This window comes from Sinocyclocheilus grahami, unplaced genomic scaffold, assembly GCF_001515645.1.
Source record: "Sinocyclocheilus grahami isolate Dianchi unplaced genomic scaffold, SAMN03320097.WGS_v1.1 scaffold175.1, whole genome shotgun sequence".
NCBI lineage: Eukaryota > Metazoa > Chordata > Actinopteri > Cypriniformes > Cyprinidae > Sinocyclocheilus > Sinocyclocheilus grahami.
This window is the reverse complement of record NW_015505354.1, coordinates 1,203,607-1,230,246: the sequence shown is the minus strand read 5'-3', so window position 1 is coordinate 1,230,246 and position 26,640 is coordinate 1,203,607. Positions and strand designations below refer to the sequence as shown.

Here is a 26,640-nt window from a genome sequence, read left to right as displayed (position 1 = left end):
TTATTATTATTATTATTATTATTTCTGCAGTTTAGCGCCATCTGCTGTCAGAGTGAAAGTGCGCTTTCATGTTCCGCCATGTGCTTCTAGTTCGCGCTCGTTTACCTCAGAGTGCGCACGCGTCTTTCACGCAGCACACAGTGGTGTTGCGCATTTTGACCAGTTGATGGGAAAAGTATTCTTAAAATGCATTCAAAATTCGGAATAATTTGTAATATATGATTATTCACGGTATTTAGAAGTGCCCATAACAATATCGTGCATATTCATTACCGTGATATATCGCATTACCGAATACCGGCACAAGTCTATACATAACCCTAGTCAACCTTAACCTATTACTGAAATCTCTCTTTAATATATATAAGGAAATATGGGTGAGTGATATATTGAATATTAACAGTATATTCATGATGATTTTCCTGGCGATATAAAACTAAGCAATTAAACACCTTTCAGAAACAGAAAGTAGTGCAGCTATTGTTATTATTATTATTATTATTATTTCTGCAGTTTAGCGCCATCTGCTGTCAGAGTGAAAGTGCGCTTTCATGTTCCGCCATGTGCTTCTAGTTCGCGCTCGTTTACCTCAGAGTGCGCACGCGTCTTTCACGCAGCACACAGTGGTGTTGCGCATTTTGACCAGTTGATGGGAAAAGTATTCTTAAAATGCATTCAAAATTCGGAATAATTTGTAATATATGATTATTCACGGTATTTAGAAGTGCCCATAACAATATCGTGCATATTCATTACCGTGATATATCGCATTACCGAATACCGGCACAAGTCTATACATAACCCTAGTCAACCTTAACCTATTACTGAAATCTCTCTTTAATATATATAAGGAAATATGGGTGAGTGATATATTGAATATTAACAGTATATTCATGATGATTTTCCTGGCGATATAAAACTAAGCAACACCGCAATGAATTTAATGGGCTTTTTGTGTGGTTCTTAAGTTTACAAGGAACGCCACCATTTATGCTACCCAGGTGATGTACTGCATCTTTAAGGATTGTGAAGCGTGAACCAACCTACACTTTCCTGTCCCATAAGGCCATTGGAATTGAAAATATGAGGATTGTGTGCCAAGCAGGCTCTTTTACAGATTTTTTCCCCCCATAAATTGCTAAATGGTACTTGTTGGTACCCAAATAAATTATCTACGTGGTTGTACTTAGTACATCATAATACGTTTAAAAAAATAAAAAAAAACTTCCAGGTCTGAGAACAATACAACATGGCAGATGTAATATGTCAGAGAATATATTTATATTCAAGAATGTACTTCAGTGGTCCAGAAGTAAGGTCTTTAGCACATTCTTCAAAAGTATTATGTATATAAATTAAAATTAATAAATATTATTCCCAATTTAATTTAACTAGGTTTTCACTGCATTTTAATTCCCATATAAAAAATGTTGAATGTACTTTGTACAATGACTGTTTGGTTGAATAAAATACAGTTCTTAAGCTATTTCAAAGTGAATGTACATACTGAATATCATCAAAAGAATGAAAAATATACACTACCATTCAAATGTCTGTAATCAGTAAGATTTTTCCCCCATAAATTAATACTTTTATTCAGTAACGTATATAATAAAGTATTTTATTCAGTTAATTTATTCATGCATTAAATTAATCAAAAGTACCATTAAATTCATAATATTTCATAATAAATGCCTTTCTTTTGAACTTTCTTCTTTATTCATCAAAGAATCCTGAAAAAAAAAAAAAACTTTTTCAACATTTTTTTTAACATCAATTCAGCTTATTAGAATGATTTCTGAAGAATCATGTGACAATGAATCACTGAAAATTCAGCTTTGCCATCACAGGAATAAATACATATAAAATATATTTCACATATTACTTGTATTATTCATATTACTGTTTTTACTGTATTTTTGATCAGATAAATGCAGCTTTGGTGAGCATAAGAAACTTCTTTCAAAAACATTCAAAAACCTACTGATCACAAACATTTAAATGGTGCTGTATATATCGCACAGCCTTACATGGAATACATAGTGAAGAGCATTATGAGCACTGGGATATGTGTGATACCTGTGATCAGTCTCTGTAAGGTGTTCTTGTCTCCATTCACAGCAGACGCATGCACCTGAGATGGATTCTGGGGGAGCAGCATCGCCTGGTGCACACACACACACACACACACACACACACATCAGCAGTCATGCACTGTGCTCACACAGAGGCCAAACATCACGATTATAGGGCTTGAATCTAAACTCACTCTTTCTGAAATGAGCTTTGAATGGTGACCAAACCAACCATTACATCCACTCGCAGTGGTTCAGCCGGAATGCTGGGTAATCCTCATACAGGAAGTAGCAGGGAGGGGGCAAATCCCCCACTGGGACACACCCTGCCCAACTCATCTCTTATTCATGCTCATCAATATTGCAAAATATATTTTAAAAAAAAATCAATTACATACACAAATCCACACTAAATGTGTGTGAAGCGTGTTTATGACGGCAGAAATGTCTTTTTCAATGAGCGCTATAACCCATTCATGCAATTCCCTTTTTCTTTGCCATTCTTTCCCGTCACACACACACAACTAATTAGCCGCTCTGTTCTCACGCACCTCATGAGAGGGTAATTGGGGTTAGTTAATGCAGACTCATAAAACTACTAAGAGTTACAACTACTTCAGTAGCATGTGTGTTTGTGCGTGTATGTTCTGATTAAAGCCTTTAAATGCTCTCCGATACACTGTAATTCAGCTTTATATGATTCCACGTAGTTTAACGAAGGAAATCAGACATCACAAAAAACCGCGCGCGCACACACACAATGTGGAAAAAAGTCAGCAGGGGGGTGCCTTTGAGAAAGGTGTGCATGTGAGGGAAGAGCTCTATCTGTGTATTTTTGAGCGTGTTTGTGTCCGACTGCACGGTAGTGTGATTGCGTGGGAAGTGATTTTCCATGAAAGAAGGTTTTTATGGAGGCTTCGCTCATATCAACCACAAGCTTTCCTCAATTTCCTCCAGACTGGGACGCACACATACATGCAAACACACACTGGGGCTTAACAACAAAAATGCCTGGCATACAAATCAAACGACTTTCTCTCAAACGTGAAATAAAAGGGATTCAGACTTGGTTAAAAAAAAGCTGGTAATTTTGTGAATGTTAAATGTTAATATGTTTTTAAATCAATTTTAAAAAATGGAGAGATGAAATCAATTGTAAATTAGAGTGGCATTATATTGATGATCATTTGAATGGTGCATACTCTTTTTGACAAATTTAATTAGCAAACTTTGCTATTGTAGAATATTACAACTTCAAATTCAAGTGCAAATTATCTCAACTAGCTAATAATTCAATTAAATAACATTTAAACTAATAATTTTTTTTTTTTTTAAATACATCTGTCATTATTTTTTTTTTTACCTTGAACTAGAACTTTTATAATTATTAGTTTAAAATAAAGTTTCAGACAAAGTGAACGAATATTTGCTATAGAGGCACAAAATAACTGATTTAGATTTAAATTTTTCCATTGAAACTCTGGAACACATTAAGGATTCATGGGGGGGGCAAGCATCCAGCTCGTCTAGCCCAGCCAAATGACTCCCCACCAGCATCTTATTGAACAGCCAGCTGAGTCAGGATTTAGGAAGAAAGAGAGACAGAGAAGAAGAAAAAAGACAGAATAATGAAGAACAAACCACAACAGGGTCAGAAGTTGAGCTGTGTGGACATTTGTCAGTAAAGCAGTATCTGGCATTGCAATAGCAGATCTGTATGATTCACATCATCCTCTCGCTTTCCAAAAACACAGCTTTTTTCCCCCAAATCCCTTCCAAGTATCTCGCTGAGAGACATCGGTCCTTTCATCTAATGCCCAGAGGGCAAATCCTCCATACTTTCTCCAAGGAGAAAGGGCTCCGAGCTGTGAATGCATGCAAGCATCCCTGCGGATGCCATCCGTAGTGTGTCTTGCTCTTGACTGACATGATCACCTTGTGTCTCATTAGCCGTGGTTTCCCATTATGCCAAGCGACAAATGAGCCCCTCTGGTGAAGGAGGTGTGGCTTCCAATGGGCAATGTAATGCAATTATGTAGTTCCAAAGATGTCAGTCACAACAAAAACATGTTAAAAAAACAAAATTAAATAATACGCACCGTCTAACATGTGTGACATCTAAGATGTATAGCATACTGCTCATAAATGCAGGAAAATAAGTGGTGAAAAGATGTGCATTTAAGAGTTCTGTGCATACACACACACACACACACACACACACACACACAAACAATTACAAACAAATCACTTTCTATTCAATTTCGATATTAAAATAAAACAACTGTATGCATTGGCTTTTATTGTTCAGTCACATTCTACCATAAACAGATTTCTACATAATTCATGAGTATAAATCAAGAAATTAGAAAGAAACTCATATTTTAAATATTATTTATAACAATCAATCCACTTTGTTTATTCCTGTGCATTGACTTGGAAATTGAATTGTTTTGATTTTATTAGTTTAGTATTATACTGTTTATTGTTTTGTTCACTTTTTATATTGTACTCTAGCACTTTGAGTGTGAGAAAGGCACTATATAAATAAAACATATTATTAGTGTTATTATTATTATTCAATACTAATATAATCACAATTCACAAATAAAAGTCTGTATGAGTGGTGTGAAGTGGACTTTTGAAGTCCCTATCTGCATTATATCATAATAATATTACTTTATTTATTATTAAATTTTATTATTATATTATATTATTTTTATAATAGGTCACATCAAGTGGTTTTTAAAATATAATGAAATAATATTTACAATAATACAGTAAAAAGCATAGTTAAAGAATATTTTGTATTTATATACTTCATTTGGTACTTACTGCTGCTTTGCTATTATTAATAGTCTTATAGTCAAATAAAATAGTCATTTTGAGATTCGAGTTATTAAAATTCAAATGTTACTGAAAGTAGTAATGTCACAACCGAGCAGGTTACATGGCCAAAGATGGCCTGAATGAGTCCAACTGCTATGCATTTCATGGCCATCATCTCACTGGCAGCGTAATCAGCCAATCACAGTGATGTGGAGGCACTCCCTATCATTTACACCATGCTTTAGGACCTCTATGAGACCACAATGAGCTGATGGGAGGCAAATGTTATGCTGCCTATTTGATATGATAATTTGTACTTAACTTTTAGTACAAAAAATACAGTGCCATCTCAAAAAAAAAATGGCAGTAGTCACTGATAAACAGGCTGGTGGTGGCTCTCTAAGGTAGGACAGCAGTGAATTGAACTGATCCGAAGACTGAGAAACGGCAAGGTCTGAGTCCCCGAAGCACACTTGGGCTGCGTTGCTCTGATAGGTCTCTTGGGGGTCAGACTCATAGTGAGGGGGAAGTATTATAGCAGACCCTTTCTGACATCTCTAATGAGGCAGCCTAGAGAGCGATATCTCTTTTCCACCCTCCCGTTCTTTCTCTCACGCTCCCCCTTCTCTGTATCTCCGTTCCTTGCTTTCTCTCTTCACCATCTACTCACATAAACATGCACACAGACACACACACAGCCCCTCAGGCTATCCCCTCTCCTCCCTACAGCGACTAATTGGGCCAAATCTGTGATCTAATTAAACGTCCAATTAGTAGGAGAGGGGCCATTTAGCCGCTGGCTACACCGCTGTGCGCGGGAAATAATGTGATTGAAAAACAAACAGAAAATCAATGAGAGAGAGCGAGAGAGGGGGGAAATGAGAAGAAGAGAGAGAGACAGCGGAAATGAAAAAGATGAAACAAGATTTGAATCAGTTGGGTGTTTATAAGGTTAGAACGCAATGACTGACACATACTGCGGCCCCTCAACATAACAGATCATGTAGATGTGTGTATCTGTGTGCTGTCTCCCTCAGCGATGACCTCTTGAACACATGCTAATTACATTATTCGCAAAACACGCGTTAACTGTATTATTCTATCCGTGTAGTCAGTAAGTACATTATTCTATTAACACGCTCAAAGAACCATAAATATCAGCACATCATCAATTATTAACAGCTCACTTAACCCCGGGGAGAGCCAAACCTCCCTCAGAAACATTCACTTCATTAAATATTAATATAAGGGTCAAATTCAACATGGAGGCCTTTGAATAGATTGTTCTCATTCATACTGTACACGCTGAGGGTAAAGGCCCAGAAGGGTCAGACTAAAGTGGCACACACACTCACACACACACATGTATATATAATTAGAGAGAGAGAAAGATAGAAGGAGAGAAGGGGAGTTTTCATATTAAGAAAAATAAACATATAATGAAGTAACTTATGTGAGAAAAATATGTATCTGATTTAGAATGAGAATACCCAAATTACAAATTATAGCTGATAAGTGAAATTTGCCAAAAGCTGAAATCTTCTGGTTCTGGTATACCTTTTAATTAACAGCTTTTTACATTCACACCTGCTATTTTACTGTGTGAAATGCGTCTTGTTAATGTGACAAAATATTTAAAAAGAGTAATTTTTTGCTTGGAAATCTCTAAAGGCATTAACGTGTCAGTTATATGCGAGCTTCTACTCTCAGCAAAGTTTCTTATTAATAAAATTAGCAAAACTATTATGCCAATATTAATTATATAACAAAAAAAATGTAAGTATACTTTTAAAACTCCTAATATGTAATACAATACTCAAACTGATACAATACTCATTCTGACTCTTACCATGATGGTGAAGTCCAGGAGGCAGGGGAGGCCTCAGCAGATGTTACCCAGCTAAGTGAAGCCTTGCTGGGCTTGGCGTAGCCACAGATCCCCCTAGCAGCTCTGATCTAGCGTTCTGCAGGAGAGAGAGCGGATCACTCACACACAGAGCACAAACCACCTGCTCTGACCTACTGTGCCAAACATTACCAGTGCTCTATGCCAAGGCCGACTTACAGGAGTGGACTGACATAAAACGGACAAACAACACTGGAGTCTTGCAAGAAACTATAGCCCACATTGACTTTTTGACACATTGAAATTTAATTTTTTAACTACTTACAGCTGACAGCTATGTAATATAATATTATAAGATTAATAGAAATTTCATCTGCCATATTTATTTTTATTGACACATCCTGGTAGTCTGTTGATGCACACCCTGTTAAAAATATGCAGTGAATAGTTGACAAACTTAACTGAAAAACATAATTGAAATTGAATGGAAGTTCTCTGTTGTGTGTAATTTAAATAACTTTATCTCACATTTTTCTCTTAAAGCCATTCAGAAGAAATCATAACAGGCACAAATTCGTGACACTATTATGCTTAATCTGGATAACAAAGCTCTAATATTTACATTTTGAGAGAAATTAATGGCATTTGTTTTAGTTCATAATGATATCTCGAACACTGGTACCTTAGCAAATCTGAGCTCAATTTGAGACATTGTATATGCATATGCATATATAAAACCAATAGAATCAAAAACTGTACAACAATAAGAAACCATTCAACCAGCTCATACACTTTTTTCAAACTAATGTACACCTTGCCTGAATAACTATTTTTACAGTTTGTTTATTTAGGTTGCACGTGGTGGGTTTGGATTGGTAGATAAATCACTAAAACAAAGTAAAGTATATGAATCAGCTGCAGTATTCACTGACATCTTCACCAACGCTTTGTGTCCAAGATGCAAATAATTAAACAATTTTAACAAATGCAAACATAGTTACATAACTGCTATAATACTTCTACAACAACAAGCAGTTGTGTCAGTGATTCATACAAAGAATAATGTATAACTTTGAATGTGTTTGCATTTTAGCTTGATTGCTAAATACTATAAAATCCCCCTTATAGAGTTGGGGAAACGATGATGCAACTTACCACATTCAAGGTGAAACACATTTAATCTGATACTTCCATCTCTGACTTCAAACATTACAAACTTTTCCAACGCACTGCAGTGTTTTCGCAGTTTTCATACTTTTCTGAACTTCATTCCCGCTCTTGGGCAATGATACTCCAAAATATCTTGAGACCGCAAACACATCTGGGCACATAGGTAAATAAAACTACAAATACCATAGGTCACATTCTCACCATACGGTCTTTAAAGGGATTTGTAGTTTTTAATGAACAGAATTTAGTTGACTGAACGACCCCCTTCCCAATAAGAAACTACAGTTCCCACAATTCTCTAAAACCCGGAATCCCAGTTCCCATAGTCCTGGCCGTAAATACTGCCCGTTTCCTGCAGCAGAGGAGAAGGAGGTGGTGTCGAGAGACTTGCAAGATACAACAACATCGAAACCTCAACCAACACCACTATACAATGAAACTATCATCAATAATACCCGCTCCCGAACTGCGCTACTTCACCCTTCTGCTGGTATGTGGCTGAGTAATCGCGCGCTCTATCAGTAACACACTTTTCGCAGGTTTACTTCGGATAGCTAGCTCATATAACGCTAGCTATTGGAAGGGGTTTATGGACTTGGATGTGATGCTCTTGATTTACATCGGTAATTAACGGGTGATGGTTATGAGGTCTTCAGATTTGGAACAACGGTTGACTTTTACTATGTAATTTCTGAACATTAGGTCTAATGGCCTATGATGAATGTAGGTTAGCTACAGAAAGGGCTAAACAGCTGGCTAGTGTGGCTAACCAGCTATTAGAGTTACAGGACTTGTAGTAATGATGCAGCTGCAAGTATGGGACGTTTTGAGAGTTTATACTCTGTTGGCCAACTATTCCCATTTAATGCACAACCACACTTGCACATAAACACGCCAACTTGCATGGCCATTTAGAGTGTTTGCAAGCAAACTAAGGGTCATTCAATCATACAGCCTTTATTTTTAGCAGTTTCAAATACAGTGTTGAAAGGGTCAGGAGAGTTTAGCTCCCTAGTGTAGATAATGACGCAAATATAGGAGTTTTGGATGAATATGGCACGCAAGTTTGGGAAAGTCCTTTAACAAATGAATTTAGCACTTGAAATCGGTTTTTAACAATAGGAGCCATACAGTTTTCAGGTCTCAACAGTGATCTTTATAGTCCTAAAGTAAAGAGGGATATTTTGGGATTAATTTCATCCGACTTTACAGAGAAGAAACCGGTTGGAGAACTTCTCTGTTGTGGCCGAATCCTATTGGCTGTCAACCCGGAAGTGACCCGCGCTGCTCCGCTCAGCACAGCATGATGTGAAAACCACAGCAGCGGTATCTTTGCTGCCAAGTGTGGTACATTTGAACAAGCTTTTGATTTCTCTTCGATTGAATTTTATCAGGGCCAGCATACTGGTTCATGCTCATATATTATGCTATTTGGTCTTGTTTTCCTTTGTGAAAGTAATATATATCACCCCAGAGCAGAGGTAGTTAGCTTGAGATTGACCTCTAAGAGCTTCTTTCAGTGTTTTATTAATCATTTCAATAGCATAAGTGAAAATGCTTGTAATCCCGTCACAGTGCATACTTGTGTCGTGTGATATAGTTTGTTCCTCACTCTGATATTGTTTCAAAGCAACTTCATGATGGCAATAAATACATAAACCCACTTTTGCCTGATACAGTGTGAAGCCTTACAGATTTGTTTATGATTTCAGCGTATTTTAACCTATGTTTCCAGGGTTATCACAAGTCATTCTCACAAATGTCAGCTAGCTACATAACATTACTTTGATGACATATTGAAGGTTACAATAAAACATAAGTAGCGACAGATCATTTCTTCCATATTGTGATGTACACTTGAGTGTAACAGATTACCAAAAAGAAGAATATTTATAACATGCATTTAGAAAGTGGGTGGATTTTCATTTCATGCCTTTAAATAAAAGTCATTTTTGCATAACAGAAATCAAAATGTTTACGTTGGTGAAGCATAACCCGTTCCCTCCAAGGACGAAAACTATATAGATTTTATTCTGTGAGAATCGTGAAGTCCACACCACAGCTGGAACAATATAGTTGGAATCATTGTCAGAGCAATTTTTCTTTTTTCAGCTGATAAATGATAAAAATTGGAATCATCCAACTTTAAAGAGCTCAAGCGTTTAAAGCGGCAGATAATCTGTAGCGAGCGATAATAATAAAAAGAATTATATTGTCTGTTGGTGTGGACACTGATATAGTTATCGTTTTTTGTGTGAATGGGCCTTAATTCTTTCACCAGCCCTGTGTTTTACCCATGAACTGAGACTGCAGCATACAATAGAAAAATACTCAGGAACTTCAGGATGTGAAAAATGTGAATTTAGATGTAGAACCTGCTGATCAAACCTTCGTTTGTTTATCTGAGTAGAAACTCCCCATATTAAGAGCTGGGAAAGTCCTTGTGATGAATCTCATTAAGAATGGATATGCATGTGACCAAATTTGTTTACCGAAAATCATGCCATATGTTGGGTCTAGCTGTGATTTTGTACTTTGTGATCTGAGCAGTTGAGATCATCCCATGTGGAGCTGTGTGTTTGTTTTGTTTCTGTGGCTGTGTTGTGACAGTTGGAGACTTAAGTTCTCATAGAGATTAGCTATTGAATTTAGGCAGTGTTGTTTAGCAGATGCCAGTTTTGTTGAGGAGGATCACATATGTCTCAGTGTGTGTGTTTGATATTATTTTAGTCTGAGCGTTTTTTTCTTAAAATAGTCTTATTTGATCATGGTCTTTAAGACACTACACTAGTGTGAGGAGGTCTGCATTTTATAATTTGCCGTTGTCTTGCCGTTCAGTGTTTTTCACTTGTCAAGTCAAGTAAGTTTGTTTCTCAGTGTTTATTTAAGGAGGGAAGAAGGTGTCCGTCATATAGGTTTATACCCGTCATCAGACTATCTTTGACACAGTGAGTCAAACAGGATGTAGTGAAATGTAGCAACAGCAGACTCATCCATCCAGCCAGCCTCTTTAACACGTGGCATTATCAAACCCTGTTCATGGTCTCTATTGGATTTATCACATATGTTAGATAGCCACGTTACGTGGCTTCAATGAACTTTGGTAGTGATGTGATCATTTCAGAGTAATAACACAACATTTATTTGTTAGATTATTCATACCACCTAGAATCAGCCAAACTAATACCAGACTAATCATGCAACTTGCTGCAATTAATTGTTATGATTGGCAAATTAATTGTTTTTCTCATGTCAGTTACAGTGGTAGACACTCATCTTAAGACACCATTTATGAAGTGAAATTGTAAACAAATATAATGTAACATTTCTGTTAAGTTTTAGTAAACAAACATTCAAATATAAAAATAAACAAATACGCATGCATGTGAATATATATACACTACCGCTCAAAAGTTTGGGATCAGTAAGACTTGTAATGTTTTTTAAAGAAGTCTCTTATGCTCATCAAGGCTGCATTTATTTGATCAAAAATACAGAAAAAAACAGTAATCTTGCAAAATGTTATTACAATATAAAATAATGGTTTCTATTTTAATATACTTTTAAGATATAATTTATTTCAGTGATGCAAAGCTGAATTTCCATCAGCCATTACTCCAGTATAAAGTGGCACATGATCCTTCAGAAATCATTCTAATATACTGATTTATTATAATGTATTATTATTAAGTCTTACTGATCCCAAACTTTTGAGCGGTAGTGTATATTAAGGCTGTCAAAATTAGCACGTTAATAACGCATTAACACAAACTCATTTTAACGGCACTAATTTTATTAACACATGATTAATGCAGCGCGCATTTTCTGTTGCAGGGTTTCCGCGGGTCCTTAAAAGGTCTTAAATTTAGTTGTATCATATTTAAGACCATAAAAAGTCTTAAATGGTAGGCTACAAGAAAGTCTTAATTATGATTTCAAGAGGTGGTAAATTTGGGGACGGAAAGACAAGAATTGCAATATGGCTTAATGTGCCCATTTAACTTCAAAAGGCGATGATTTCATTGAATAAAAATGAGCGCTGCATGTTTCAAACTCAGCTGCTGCTGCTTTGTTTACACTCGGAGAAACCGCTATATTTCTGCCGTTCTGACAGCGCCATCTGCTGGCAGAGAATGAATTTGCATTTTCCCAGATGCCAACATCCACCCATGTTTTTATGCAGCAAACACGCAGTTGTAAATGTGAACTGGTAGATCGATAAGAAGATAATGCATTATAAAAATCTAAACAATTAAGCCAGTAAAATATAGTTATGTTATTTAATTAATATAATAATTGATGATAATTGTTTGAATTAATATTATAATTGACTTTTGATTCAATTCCTTAAAAATGGTTTAAAAACGTTTTGTTTTTGTGAAAACCTGTATCTGAATTCTTTATGCTCTGTTGAGTATGGTTTCACTAATAATTAACATACATTTGTATAAAGCATCCATATTGGTCCACGTCCATAAGGGTTGGGCAATGTCTACCAAATTGGCATCCGATGATGTCTACAGTGAAACATCGTGATGGACGATGGCATTGGGGGGGTACATGAAAGTTCACTTACCACATACACAGAGTAAGGAGAGATGACTGATAGGACAATGGCGAATGATTTGCAGATACTAAGCACCACTGACAAATATCTAATAGTGTAAAATGTGTGGTAGTGGCAGTACTGGTCCGTAGTATAGAGTCCGTGTGATCACGAATCACGAAAGTGAAAGTAAAATGAGAGCGCGCATTCGAAAGCGGTTTCAATGCCCTGCATATTAGTAGCGGCTTCCTGATGCCCGCAATTTATATACAGTATAATTACCCAACGATATAATTGCGAGAGAAAGTATTGAAATATTTTTTATCCTCTCATCTTCTAGGCTATTTATTCCCTTTAGGGGTTCTGTAGTACACTTCATTTCCTTTCCGAACACGGAAAAGGGATGCGGCGGATTGCGGGGGGTATGGGGGGGGATCACGATGCCGGCTCAACATCGTGATGTCTGTCAGCCATCGGCGTTGAACGATGGCATTGTATATCGGCCCAACCCTAACATCCATGTTGATTAGAGTATTAAAAACTTGAGCAGTATTAATTTAAGGTACATTTAGAACAGATGAAAATGTGCGATTGAGTTGTGATTAATCATGAGTTAACTCATGACTATTGTGCGATTAATCGCAATTAAATATTTTAATCAATTGACAGCCCTAATATATATATATATATATATATATATATATATTTCTAATGCTTAGTATATTATTAAATATTAATGTGTTATGTATTAGTATTATTATACAAATTTAGTATAAATTTAGTAGTATATTGCGTGTGTAGAATCAGCCAGAACAATGATATTGCATGGCTTTATTTAAAAAACATTTTCTAGCTTTTCTGTAATTTATCAAAATTCTCTTATTTGAGTGGTAGTATGTGATTGGAATTTAAAGTACACAATGATCACGGTTATTTTACATGATCACAGTTAGATTAGATCATGGGAATTTATCAGTTTTCACTGTTACTAAGTAACAGTGAGGCCTAAATGTACTTTCCTATTTCCTTACTTTCCTATTAAAGGGGCCTTTTGAAAAAAAACAAGAAGTTGGAGAAATAGAAAATGATTTGTTTAAAAAGGTTTTCTTGGTGAAACATCTATTGTTGATAAGAGACTTAATTCTATGATATTATATTCTTTTAGCTACTAGACACTAGAGTTTAATCATTAATCTAAGAGTCCAGTGGTAAATCCATAAAATAATTGATCTGATAGATAATTAAATATAATATATGATAGATAATTAAGATGGAGTACAATTCAGTAGAGGTAGCGATGGAGTAGCACTCTTCAAATGAGCTTTACAAACAAAAACAGGTCAGCAAAGATTCACTTTCCATTTGTCAATTAATATCCCATCTCTCAGAAATGTTTAGCTATGAATGACGTGTTAGATCTTTAATGATTTTGCCTGTACTGATAGCATCAGTTTTCCTGTTTGTCATTCAAATAAACAACATCCTAGTCTGACTTTTCCCATTTGCAAATGTGTTGTGTTTAATGCTAGTAATTTGATGGTGATGTTATTAGAATAAATAGGTAATCATCAGTTTCCTTCTTAGTCTGTTCTACACATATATGAACCTTCTTGGTACTTTGCTCAGTTCTATTTGTATGAACATAAAAACATTCAACAACCGAGACATAAACAGAGCAAGTTTCACAGATATTTGGTTGACAGAAATTAAATAATGAATCCCTGAATAAAACGGGGGTCGATATCAAAACCTTTTGACCTTAATTGTTTACTGCTTGTAAACTGTTAGTGTTTACAGGTGCATGTGCAATAATTGTTTGTTTGTTTGTTTACTTTTGTTTTATAAAATAAGTAAATACCTGTTTATTTATTCGTAAGAAAGGAGTAACCTTGCAAGAGTGAAAACGATTTTGTTCCCCATATTTCCGTATTGTTGACTTAATACGAGGAATATTTCACAGGTCACAGAGTTCTGCAAAAGAAAAAAAAATTGGGCATTCTAAACAAAGTTATGGTGGTAAATTAAGTGGAGGTTGTTAAAAGATGCATGAGTCTCAGATGTTTGATAGACCTTTACATTTGAATCGCTTACATCACTTACACCGGAAGATCAGATTATCATTCTTATAATTCAACTTAACCTATAACATTTTTGTTCTTAACTGAGGGCTTGCCTAGTATTCATTTTGGACCCTGCATTAAAGCTGGTGATTTTTGTAAGAGAGATTATAGATTATCAATGTGACTGTCCAAAGATAATGATTTATCACTGTAACTACTGACATGCACACATTAACCTTTTACCAATGAACCACCTCTGTTGTTGGCAGGTAACGGGTCTATATACTCCAGGAAGAGGAGAGATCACCAGCCTGGATGCTGGAAACATCGATGACATCCTTAGTGAGTTTCATCAGTAGTTTCAATCAGACAGTTTACTGCACCTGTGTCGTGCATGTGGGAGTGAGTTATCAAATGGCGCTTTGTCATTGTAGTAGATCAAATGAAATTAAACCACACGTTTCTCTCCACAGACAATGCAGGGGTGGCTCTAGTTAACTTCTATGCAGACTGGTGAGTGTTCCAGATGTGTGTTTGTTAGAAAGGGTAATGAGAGTTCCCCATATGGGTAGATGGCATGAAGTTGAGGATGATGATATACCAAAAAGCATTAGGCTTGTAACCATACACGATTCAGTTTGATACACAGTACTGAGATCACAATACAGTACTTGGTTAAAATGGTAAGGTTTCTTTGATTATTACTTCTACGACGTATAATAAACAGTTAGCCAAAAGTAGTGTTCATTAACCAGAATAGAAATATTCCTGATTCTGCTTAGCTAAAAACACTGAATTATGATAGTTTTTTAAAAATTTATTAATAATACATTTAATAAACATGGAATGTCTAATATTTCATTTTTGGGTGAACTACACACAATACGTATTGTCGCCATCCATGATACATATTATTGCATTTTCGCATTGCGATATATTTTGACACAATATCCTGTTACACCCCTAAATTATATTATTATTATTCAAATACCTTTATTGATCAATCATCGTTCATTACTAATTAAGAAACTACATGGGCTATTGGTAAAATATTTCTACTTAAATGTATTTTTTATACAACAAAACCATTTAAAATGGTATAATGACAAACTATTTTTCAAAGAAATTGTGAGCATTTATTGTTTCTTAAGTATTAATAATAGTAATAATATTATTATTATTATTATTCATGCCACTTTAAAAAATATATTTTTTATACCATTTAAAAGAGTAAAATGGTCAAAAAGTGAATAAAAATCAAAAACATTTTTAAAGAAATTGTGAGCATTTATAGGATCTGAAATATACACTTTAAACAAAATGCAAAGTAGAGGGATCTCGTATAAACTTGCAGAGGCTTATCTTATGCCTGGCTTATTTTATTGTACAGCTTATTACATGGAATGATCCGACCTGAAATATCCCTCTAGAAAAGAAAAACTTGCACTAGCATCTCGTAATTTAAAGTATCTGTATCATGTACTGAGCTCATTTTTTTGTGTGTGTATTTTCCACAGGTGTCGTTTCAGTCAAATGCTCCACCCCATCTTTGAGGAGGCATCGAATATAGTGCGGGAGGAATATCCAGACGCTACACAGGTGGTGTTTGCCCGGGTGGACTGTGACCAGCACTGTGAGTTTATATACATTTACACACACAAACACACACACATCGGTTTAGCCTTTGAGATGAAGCAAATTAAACAGAATTATTGATGTCTTGTAAAGTGTTTGATGGTTTAATGACAGAACTGCATCTTCTGTGAAGTCAAGGCGGCTCAAAGATACCCCACAGTGTGGGTGTGTGTGCGCATGACTGATTCCAGCCGATTTACCCCCCACATCGGTTGACTTTCATGTCTCGGCCCCTTCCTCTTTCTTTCTTGCCTTCTCTCTTTCTCTTTTCTCTACTTTCTTTAGTTCTTTCCCTTTTTTATCTCTCTTCAGCTCTTTTTTTGCTCTGTACTTTGACTTGAGTCCATCTTTCTCTTTAAAATGAAACCGACCTCTGACCTTTTAGTCTTTCCCTCTCATAACTTAAAGAACAAAATATTCATGTATTGACCTATATTTTTTTTCTCCAAAGAGCAAAGCATCTCCAAGGTTGAAGTGTTCTTTTACATTTGGGTCCTAAAACTTGCTGCCTCATTCTGTTGGTTTTCATTGATTTAAAAACAATTTCAGGTGTTCAAATGACATCTATAAACACTTCCATTCAAAAGCGTGGGGCCAGTAAGATTTTTTTAAAGGTGGTAGTACTTTTATTCATTGATGATGAAACAGATTGATCAAAAATGACATACACGAGTGGATGTGTGTTACGAAACATTTTTATTTCACATAAATGCTGTTCTTTCTATTCATCAGAGAATCCCCCCCAAAAAAAATCGTATCACAGTTTGCACAAAAACATTAAGCAGCACAGCTGTTTTCAACAATGATAATAATTAGAGCCCGACCAATATATCGTTTAGCTGATATTATCGGCCGATATGAGCCTGTCGGCGAATATGCCGCCGATATGAACATTTTATTTACAGAGCATATAACGCAGATAAAATGCTTGAAATGGTGTAATTACTTAGTTTGTCCAGCAGAGAGCTACTGGCGACCTGGATGAAAAGCTTTAAAGCTTAAGTCTATGGAAAACCATTGAAATTTTGAACGGCCATATCGCCGTAACGGCGGAGCGGATCCGCACCAAATTCGAGAGGGCTCCTCGAGCTGAAGGGATCCCCCGAATTTGGTGGAGATCCGCCGGCGCGTTCGCGAGATGGTGACACCAGCCAACACTTTCACTTCAGTAAGGAGGTTTCTTGTTCAGGCAGCAGCATTCAAGCATCGTCATATTCGACCGTAAGTGCCCCGCGAAGTGGGCTTCACATGATATTTCGCCATGATTCCAGTTCCAAGGGAACGTACACGTTGCATTCAAAGGGCATTAAAGTGCTCGAGACATCAATTTATATTTATTTACAGAGGTAAATTGTCACACTTCACACTTCTCTTGTAAGTTCCGTCTGTGTGTGAAGACAGTAGTGCAAATCCGTGAATGAATGTTCCGAAGTGAAATAAACTTCAACGGAATAAAGTTGAATGGAATTTAATTGAATTAAAGTTGAATAAACTTCAACTTTACTGTTCAGTGCACTGATGTCAGACTCATTTTGAATAAAGTTTATTGTTAAATTGTTAAATACCCTGCCTCCATCATTACATATCTTTGTCACGTCATTATAAGTGTTTGATCACCACATTTGAGTGATCATTGCAAAAAATGTGTTTATGTATATATATTCTGTTTATGTATATACTGTATTCTATATATAGTACCAGTCAAATGTTTGTACACACGAATGGGAAAGTGTCCAAACTTTTGACTGGAACTGTACTATAATATACACAAAGAATATCGGCCGATATATCAATATCAGGCTTTTTAAAAAAAATTCAAAATAAATATCGGTATCGACCCCAAAAAAACCATATCGGTTGAGCTCTAATAATAATAATAAAAAGAAATGCTTCTTGAGCAGCAATTGAGCATATTCGAATGGTTTCTTAAGGATCATGTGACAATGAAGACTGGAGTAATTATGCTGAAAATTCAGCTTTGCATCACAGGAATAAATTCTATTTTAAAATATAATAGAAAACGTTGAATAATATTTCACAATATTACTGTTTTTACTGTATCTCTGATCAAATAAATGCAGACATGGTAAACTTAAACAAAATCTTACCGACCTCAAACTTTTGAACTGTGGTGGAGCCGATATAAAAGAGTTATAGATATATTTTTATGTTTCCCCTGATAGCTGATATAGCCCAGCGCTACAGGATAAGCAAATACCCCACACTGAAGCTGTTCAGGAATGGGATGATGATGAAGCGAGAGTACAGAGGTCAAAGGTCAGTGACCGCCATCGCTGATTTCATCCGCCAGCAGAAAGTGGATCCAATCAAAGAGATAGAAAATCTGGAGGAAATCAGCACTGTAGATGTGAGTGTTTCCCAATCACAATACTATCCCGTTTTCTGTAGCACATTTAAAATATCTACCAAAGTTTTTTTTAGGTTCAGTGACTAAGAATGATTGCTGTGTCATCTTAATGTCCTTCCTTCTGTTTCAGAGGAGTAGACGCACCATCATTGGTTACTTTGAAAAAAGGGACTCCGCCAATTACCGTACTTATGAGAAAGTGGCCAACATCCTGAGAGATGACTGTGTTTTCCTGGCAGCTTTTGGGTAAGAGAAGCTCTTAAGATACTTAAAGTCAGCCTGACATGATAATTCACAGAATCTGTTTTCTAAATGCATGTTATTGATCTTATTATGAACGATTCACCCATGCATATGTTTCCGGTTTTATTTTTTATTAATTTGTCATAACTCGATCTTCCAGCGAAATGACACTGGAAGTCCCGGTCCCTTGGGCCTCGAAAGGGATAAAAGATAAAAATTCTGTCATCATTTACTCGTCTTCATGTTATGTCAAACCTGTGTGCAAATATTTTTTCAGCGGAACATAGAAAGACCATTTTTAAGTATTCACACAGCCCTTTTCCATACAACAACAGTACAGTTGTGAGTGACGGTATGGCTTCAGAAGACATGAAATATGATCAACAAATCAAATGAACTACTTTTATGGTTCCTTAATGGTGCTGTTCAGTCCTTTTTGGTGGCTAAATGGTTTTGTTTAGTCATTTTGTATTCCACCAAAAAAATAATGTATAGGTTTAAAATGTTGAATATAGTGCTAGAATAAATAATGACAACAATTTCAGTTTGGGTGAACAATTTCTTTAAGGAATGACACTACAGGCAGTACTCAGTTTTGAGATTTTGGGCTATTTTGCTTCCATAACATGTATTCTTTCAGGCTAGTGGAAAGAAAACATCCAAAATAAACATTTAAGTGTACACTTTATCTTTTTATGTCTGTAGATTTCAATTTCAATTCATATCTTTTAAAGGCTGTTTTCTTAAAATGAGTTTTTCCCCTGCACTGTGATTCAGATTTTTGATGAGATTTATGCAAACGATAGATAGATAATGCATTGTTTGCATATTTACACATAACATTAGAGAAAACTTGTAGTATAAAAGTTGTCTTAATATACTGTGACTAATCAACTGAGGAAGTATGGTGATATTTACTAGTTAAAATGTTTACCCTATTCACCTGTAGTGTCTTACCTTAATTCAAGCCAGTCATAATTGTACCTCATTTTGTCTAGTCTTTTCTAATTTTTTACAGGGATGTTTCTAAGCCTGAGCGGTTCAGTGGTGATAACATTATTTATAAGCCAATGGGAGAGAATGCTCCTGACATGGTCTACATGGGTTCACTCACAAATTTTGACCTCAGCTACGCATGGACACAGGACAAGTGTGTGCCGCTAGTCCGAGAAATCACATTTGAAAATGGAGAAGTATGCTTTCCTTTCTCAAAATATCTTTTTGTTTGTGTATAAGAGGTAGTGTGTGTACTTTTTGTCCGCATTTGCTATTTGTGTACATCTAACAGTCGAACAACGAATTCATCATTTGCATAAGAAAAGTCCCCTCCCCCTCAGTGTACTTTTCCCACACTTGAGCACATCTGACTGTGTACGTTTCAAGTGTGTTTGTGTTTTAAAGTCGTCCGCATGCCATGTCCTTTAGTGGGTGTGGGTTTTTTCTTTGATTTACTTGACCACATGTTTTGAATAACTTCGGTCTGTGTTGCTTGGTGATAGGGCCGATTCTCCACAATCTGCTCCACTGACCCACCTCTGCCCAACTGCACTTCACCCAAACATCCTACACATTCTCAAAACTCATTAGACCGCATTTAGTTGTGGCCCTCAAATCAGAGCGACGTTCCTTCAGTGCTAATACTGTATCACTCTGCTTGCCTGTGTTCGACTGTGATTAGAATTATTTTGTGTGTGTGTGTGTAAAGGAACTGACTGAGGAGGGCATCCCATTCCTGATCCTCTTCCATCAGAAGGACGACACGGATAGTCTGGAGAAATTTCAGCAAGAAGTGGCTCGCCAGCTTATCAGTGAAAAGGGTATGCATAGGGATGAGAAAGGGTCATGGGCGGGTCATTTTTCATATTTCATGGGTTAGATACCGCTCATGTGCAGGGATGCAAACTGAGAATTAATAAAACCCATTCAGAGAACTTGCATCTTTAAATGTATCCACTTTGGCCATTGAGTCATGTATCGCAGGTTTTCTCTTACCAGCTCATGCCATCAACATTGCTTTTCAGTTCAGCACTGCATTTCCCAAAAGCACTGTAAGCCAAAGCAGATCATAGAGACCCCTGGCACCGGTAGTTTGTATGTTGTACTTCGGTGTGAACATTTGGTATGATCTAACATTTTAATTTCAGAGTATTTCTGCTGTTCTAAAAGTGCCACCTTTTAATTTATTAATTGATTAATTTAGTCAGTCTGCCATTTTATCATGGCCTTCTTTAATGGGATACGCCATCAAAAAAGGAAAGTTCTCTCATTGTGTACTTACCCTCATGCCATTCCAGATGTATATGACTTGGTTTCTTCAGATGAATTAATATTTCCCCTGTGACCCCATATAATGTAAGTGTATTGGACCTTCTTAAACAAATAAGCTATCATTTCCAGGCAACTGTCATTCGCAATAGGTCTGGCTGCAGACATGCACTTGCACCTGCGCTGCTTGCAATCTTTTTATTTTATTTTATTTTATTTAATCTCTTAAAGTTTTACAGAAGTAGCCAGGTGGTGAAGACAAGAAAAAATAAACAATTACATTTGTAGGAGAAAAAGACAAAACCCGCAAATCTGTGGCCACAGAACAGCAGAAGATGAACAGAATGCGCAAAGTCTCTCATTAAGAGTTTTCCTCCACTGGAAAACCATAAACACCTAATATGGCTTAATGTATTAAGACAGTGGCATTAAAAGATCAAATTCGATATACAGTTTATTAATATAATGTACCACAAGGCAAGCAGATGGCCAGTATATGAACACAATGCACAAACTTTCACTTTTCCTCCCATACAGCAAAAAGCTTAATGTGGCATAATGGGACTAAAATGATAAAGACCAAATTCAGTATAAGTGTTATTGTTGATGCAAACTATATACAGACCAGCAGATATGAACGTGCATTAAGAAATGCAGTAAGAAAGTGATATTAAAAGGACCAAATCCGTACAAGCAAGCAGATGAGCTCAGAACGCAGTGCATTAAATTGCACATTAAACGTTTTCCTCCCATGGAAAATCATTATAAATACAACACATAATGTAGCTTAATGGATGAAGACAGTGATATAAAAAGGCTGTAGACATTTTATTCAATATGGAAAAATGCTTACCACAAAACTTTGCCAGTTGCGTTTATTCTGGGCTCACCTGCTTGCCTGTACATATTAGTTATGTTTTAATTATGAGGAGTAGTATATAGAGTTTGGTCTTTTTCATCTTAGTCCGTTATGCCACATTATGCCACGTTTTGTACTGTATATCGAATTTGATCTTTTAATAGTACTATCTTAATACATTAAGCCATTTTAAGTGTTTATGGTTTTCTACGGGAGGAAAATGCTTAACGAGAGACTGTGCGTTGTGTTCATCTGCTGTTCTGTGGCCAAAGATTTGAAGGGTCTTGTCTTTTTCTCCTACAGGTGACTTGCAGGACCCTGTACGTTATGGTACTAAATTAGTTTTAATCGTTTAACCACCACAGTGTCTGGTCTCCATTGGCAACACGCACAATTTGTGTCGATTGCAAGTGACGTCGCAGGTGGCATTATAATTTTGTAAAATGTAAAATGTTCTTTTTCTTGTCTTCACCACCTGGCTTCTTTTGTCAAATGTTGAGAGATTCAATTTAAAAAAAAGAAAAGGGAAAAAAGTGAACGTTCAAGTGACGTCACTTGTGAAAGTGCAGGTGTCTGAGAGTGCAAGTGCATGTCTACAACCAGACCCTTCTCTTCATACGTGCATACACTTAACGTAACTGCAGCATGTTGTGAAGCATGATGAAAGCTCATTGTGAAAGCGGTGGTTTTTAAAGCATCAGCTTCGGAGGTCATGTACACTTGCATTATATGAAATATATAATAATGGATTACTTGTTTTCTACAAATATATGTGTTCAATTGAAGAAAGAAAGTCATGTACATCTGGGATGGCATGTGGGTGAGTAAAAGATGAGAGTGTATTCATTTTTAGAGGAAGTATCCCTTTAAGATCGACCAATTAATTAATGAATCATTCAGGTAACCCAATAACTAGTCTGTTTTGAAAATGTGTTTTGCACAGAACTAATTAGATGGCCAAAAATTATGTTTAGACACAGTATCTATAACACATCTAAATTGACCTTTTCTCTCAGGTTCTATCAATTTTCTTCATGCCGATTGCGATAAGTTCCGGCACCCTCTACTGCACATTCAGAAGACCCCCGCCGACTGCCCTGTCATTGCCATTGATAGCTTCCGCCACATGTATGTCTTCCCAGAGTTCAGCGACCTCGCGTAAGTATTGCACTTGTCCGTGTGTATTTATTGCAGAGATTCTTTCAGCCTCCTCTCTGCAGGTTATCTCTTGTTCTAGACACCTACCAATTAAACGATTGTAGACTTTGGCCCCACATAAACACATACTGAGTGAGTGATAGAGAATGGGCTTTGAGCTTCATCACTCAGCCAGTTATGCCAATTAATTTAGCAACACCTGCATGATAGTTGTAATGTGGATGAACATAGTAGCTTAGTTTTCATAGGTTTATAACTATGCTATTACTAGTTTATTACAGCATCATAATTATTTATGACACCAGAGGCCATATATGACAAAGTATCATAATTCAGCGCATGCCTTATTTTATTAAGCACTCTGTATGTCCTATTATCCAATAAGGGCCTTTTCAGCCTGCCTCTCGTCAGTCTTTGATACAGCTGATTGTCCAGGGGGTCGGTGGCGTCTGGGGCAGTACAGATGATGTCATTATCTTGTTAAAATGCGGTGGTTTTGGAGACTGTCGGCCCTCTCTGGGTCTTATCTGTTCACTCATTAAATCAATGATGCTGCTCGTGTTGTTGTTTGTTTTTTGGACTGTTTCATGATGCCTTATGTGTATGAACAGGGTTCCAGGAAAGCTGAGGCAGTTTGTATTGGACCTGCACTCGGGAAAGTTGCACAGAGAGTTCCATCACGGCCCAGACCCCACAGACAGCACTCCAGGACAGGTCAGAGTTCACCACAGCTTTTGCATGGAATTGCTTTGTGTTGAACTTGCCATCATATTTTTTATTTAATGCTTTTTCAGTTTGTGCTAGAAATTGGGCATAAAACTTGAACTTGGACACAATAATAATTGTGTGCCTTTATAGAATTTTTTTAGATATTTTATTTATTTGTTTTTGAAGTTTTTTTTTGTTTGTTTGTTTGTTTGTTTTCTATTTTAAATATACTTGTATTTAAATTCTAAGTTATTCTTGTGATGGCAAAGCTGAATTTTCATCAGCCAATACTCCAGTCTTCAGTGTCACATGACACTTCATATATCATTCTAATATGCTGATTTGGTGCTCAAGAAACATTTTTATTATCAATCTTGAACAAAATAAAATATTTGTAACAATGTTTAAGGTCTTCACAATTTTTTTTTATCAATTTAATGCATCCTTGCTGAATAAAAGCATTCATTTATGTATCCTTGAGCTAAGTAAATGCGCTAAATAAATAAACTTATTATTAATAAAAAAAAAAAAATACTGACCCCAAACTTTTGAATGGTAGTGTAAAACTACACTTTATACTATTATCACTGCTTGTAATTTTACGTTCCATTGTTAACAAATTACAGATTGCATGTAACAGCACATCATTATGCGATGTTAGTTAATAATCAGCTTCTGTTTGGCCTGTACATGTCAAGATGACATTTTGCTCAAAATCAGTGTTCTCCACTTTTCGGCTCATTAAAGTACCCCATTACGACAGGCACTTTACTCAGTTTGTGAGTTCAGCACACTTCCTGGTCCAAATCTCTGAAAAGAATGTGTTCATCTAAACTAATTAATGCAGGCTTACATTAATTAAGAATATGACTGAATGAAACGCACGTGCTGACATTTTAATGTGTGCAGCAGAATGAACCCGGTGGCCTCTGCACAGAGCGATCTGCTGACAGGAACGCATCCGTCTATCTGTGGTCTCGGTATTATGACTGTATAAACAGTCACTTTACAGATCCAGGTGATTTGTGGTTAATTATTCGCCTGTTTGTGTGTGTGTGTGTGTTCCAGCAGGAGGAGAATAGAGAGATGGCCAGTAGTCCCCCAGAGAGTTCCTTCCAGAAATTGGCCCCCAGTGAGACGCGCTACACCATCCTCAGGGACCGGGACGAGCTGTGATGTCACAACCGCATCGAGACCCAACCCAGAACCCAGCAGTCAGCTGGTGCCTACCTGGCACTGCCGTTGCCTGCACAATGTCTATTTTCATAATTTTTATTTTAGATAAAAAAAGTGAGAAGGTGAACCCCTGAGCCTTTTTGGGGTGGGGAATGAAGAGGAGCGTTTTTACTTTTGTTTTTGGAGCTTGTAAATATGTTTGTGCTCTGTGGGTCTTGTCTAAATTAAAAACATGATTTTTTTTTTTCTTTTTCTTTTTGGCCTACATTTTTGTCTACCCAAGTCCATTTTTTTGTAGAAAAACATTGGTACATTGGTGGCCCTCTTTGTTGGGAACGCAAATTGAGTTTCTTATGGATCTTAAGTGCCGGCAAGTGGAATCATGGGGAAAAAAAGAACAAACCTGCAGTCAACCCGTGGTGTTTCACTCCAGTCCTCAACAGAGCGCGCCCGGTGTGTGTGTGTGTGTGTGTGTGTGTATGTATGTGCGTGTGTGAGTATGTGCACATGTACATTACATGTGCTTATTAGTCTGTATTCGTATGTACTGTACTGTTCCAGACTTGTTTAAATTCACACTCGCTAAGATCCAGACTCGCTAGTCTCATATCCCATTCCACCAGGTGAGTGGTAAGGGGCAGGGTTATGTGGGGGTCGGGTTTAGAGGGGTGGGGATTATTTGTAAATCTGTCATCTCAGAGGGGACAAGGAAACCAAAAAAATTAAAGTAAATTAAAAAACATTTTACAAGATTCTATGTTGTCTGTTTCATGAAGTGGGTTTCACATTTTTTTTCTACTTTTGCACTTTCTAGGTCACATTACGTCTGTACATTAAAGGGATAGTTCACCCAAAAATGAAAATTCTGTCATTAATTACTCACCCTCATGTCGTTTCAAACCCGTAAGACCTCCGTTCATCTTCGGAACACATATTAAGATATTTTTGATGGAATCTAAGAGCTGTCTGACCCTCCATAGACAGCAACGCAACTGAAATGTTCCCAAGTCCAGAAACGTAGCAAGATCTGTAAAATAATCCATGTGACATCAGTGGTTCATCCGCAATTATACGAAGCTATGAGAATACTTTGTGCGCAAAAAAAAAAACGACTTTATTCAACAATTCGTCTCCTCCGCATCACCCTGGTGCCATTTTGGAGAATATCAGCTGGACGTAAACAATGTATGCTGTTCTTTGTCAGCTGCGTCACGCCGGATCCGTTTCCTACATTGTTTGCGCTTCGATTCGAATGAAAACAACATAGCTGCGTGACACAGTTGCATCATTCTCAGCAGATATTCTCCAAAATGGCACCAGGTTTATTGTTTTATGAAGCCTTTAATGACAGAATTTTCATTTTTGGGTGAACTAATCCTTTAAATTATATTTTATAAAAATGTAAGGTAAAAAGGTAATTAATAGTTGTCTTAAGCAAAAAAAAACATCCCAATCAAAATCATGTTAAGTACATGGCTCTTCCTGTGTACATTACTGTCAATCATCTTAAAGGTATAGTCCGGCGAAAAATGAAAATTTACTCACCCTCATGCCGTTCCAAACTTGTATGATTGTTTTTTTTTTATCTGTGTGTAACAAAGATATTTTGAAGAATGTTGGTTTGAGTTCCTACTGACTTCCATTGTACTTTCTGTCTGTACATTGGAAGCCAATGGTAATGTTTGGTTACCAACATTCTTCAAAT

The 26,640-nt window shown here is 36.5% G+C and overlaps 2 protein-coding genes across 3 annotated transcripts in view; one reads left to right on the top strand and one right to left on the bottom strand.

The window, feature by feature from the left end:
* LOC107593695 (inversin-like) overlaps window positions 1–8,068 on the bottom strand; it is a 27,331-nt gene extending 19,263 nt beyond the window's left edge. Inside the window, exons 1-3 of the mRNA XM_016283550.1 lie at window positions 7,903–8,068; window positions 6,751–6,865; window positions 2,080–2,164 (exon numbers count right to left, since the gene is read on the bottom strand). Of these exons, the coding sequence (XP_016139036.1) occupies window positions 2,080–2,164; window positions 6,751–6,753 (88 nt within the window). The 5' untranslated portion in view covers window positions 6,754–6,865; window positions 7,903–8,068. The remainder of the gene's footprint in view (window positions 1–2,079; window positions 2,165–6,750; window positions 6,866–7,902) is intronic.
* A 175-nt stretch (window positions 8,069–8,243) lies between these two features.
* Window positions 8,244–25,682, top strand: erp44 (endoplasmic reticulum protein 44). 2 transcript variants are annotated; one of them, XM_016283541.1, is made up of 11 exons: window positions 8,244–8,407; window positions 14,793–14,865; window positions 14,997–15,036; window positions 16,041–16,156; window positions 18,342–18,526; window positions 18,657–18,772; window positions 19,788–19,962; window positions 20,475–20,586; window positions 22,910–23,051; window positions 23,663–23,765; window positions 24,828–25,682. In XM_016283541.1, exons 1-11 carry the CDS (start codon window positions 8,351–8,353, stop codon window positions 24,933–24,935), a joined length of 1,227 nt encoding a protein of 408 aa, XP_016139027.1. In that variant the 5' UTR covers window positions 8,244–8,350; the 3' UTR covers window positions 24,936–25,682. The 2 variants fall into 2 exon arrangements, with proteins under 2 accessions (XP_016139027.1, XP_016139026.1); XM_016283540.1 differs by having other exon boundaries at window positions 8,276–8,407; window positions 24,831–25,682.
* Window positions 25,683–26,640: the final 958 nt, after the last annotated feature.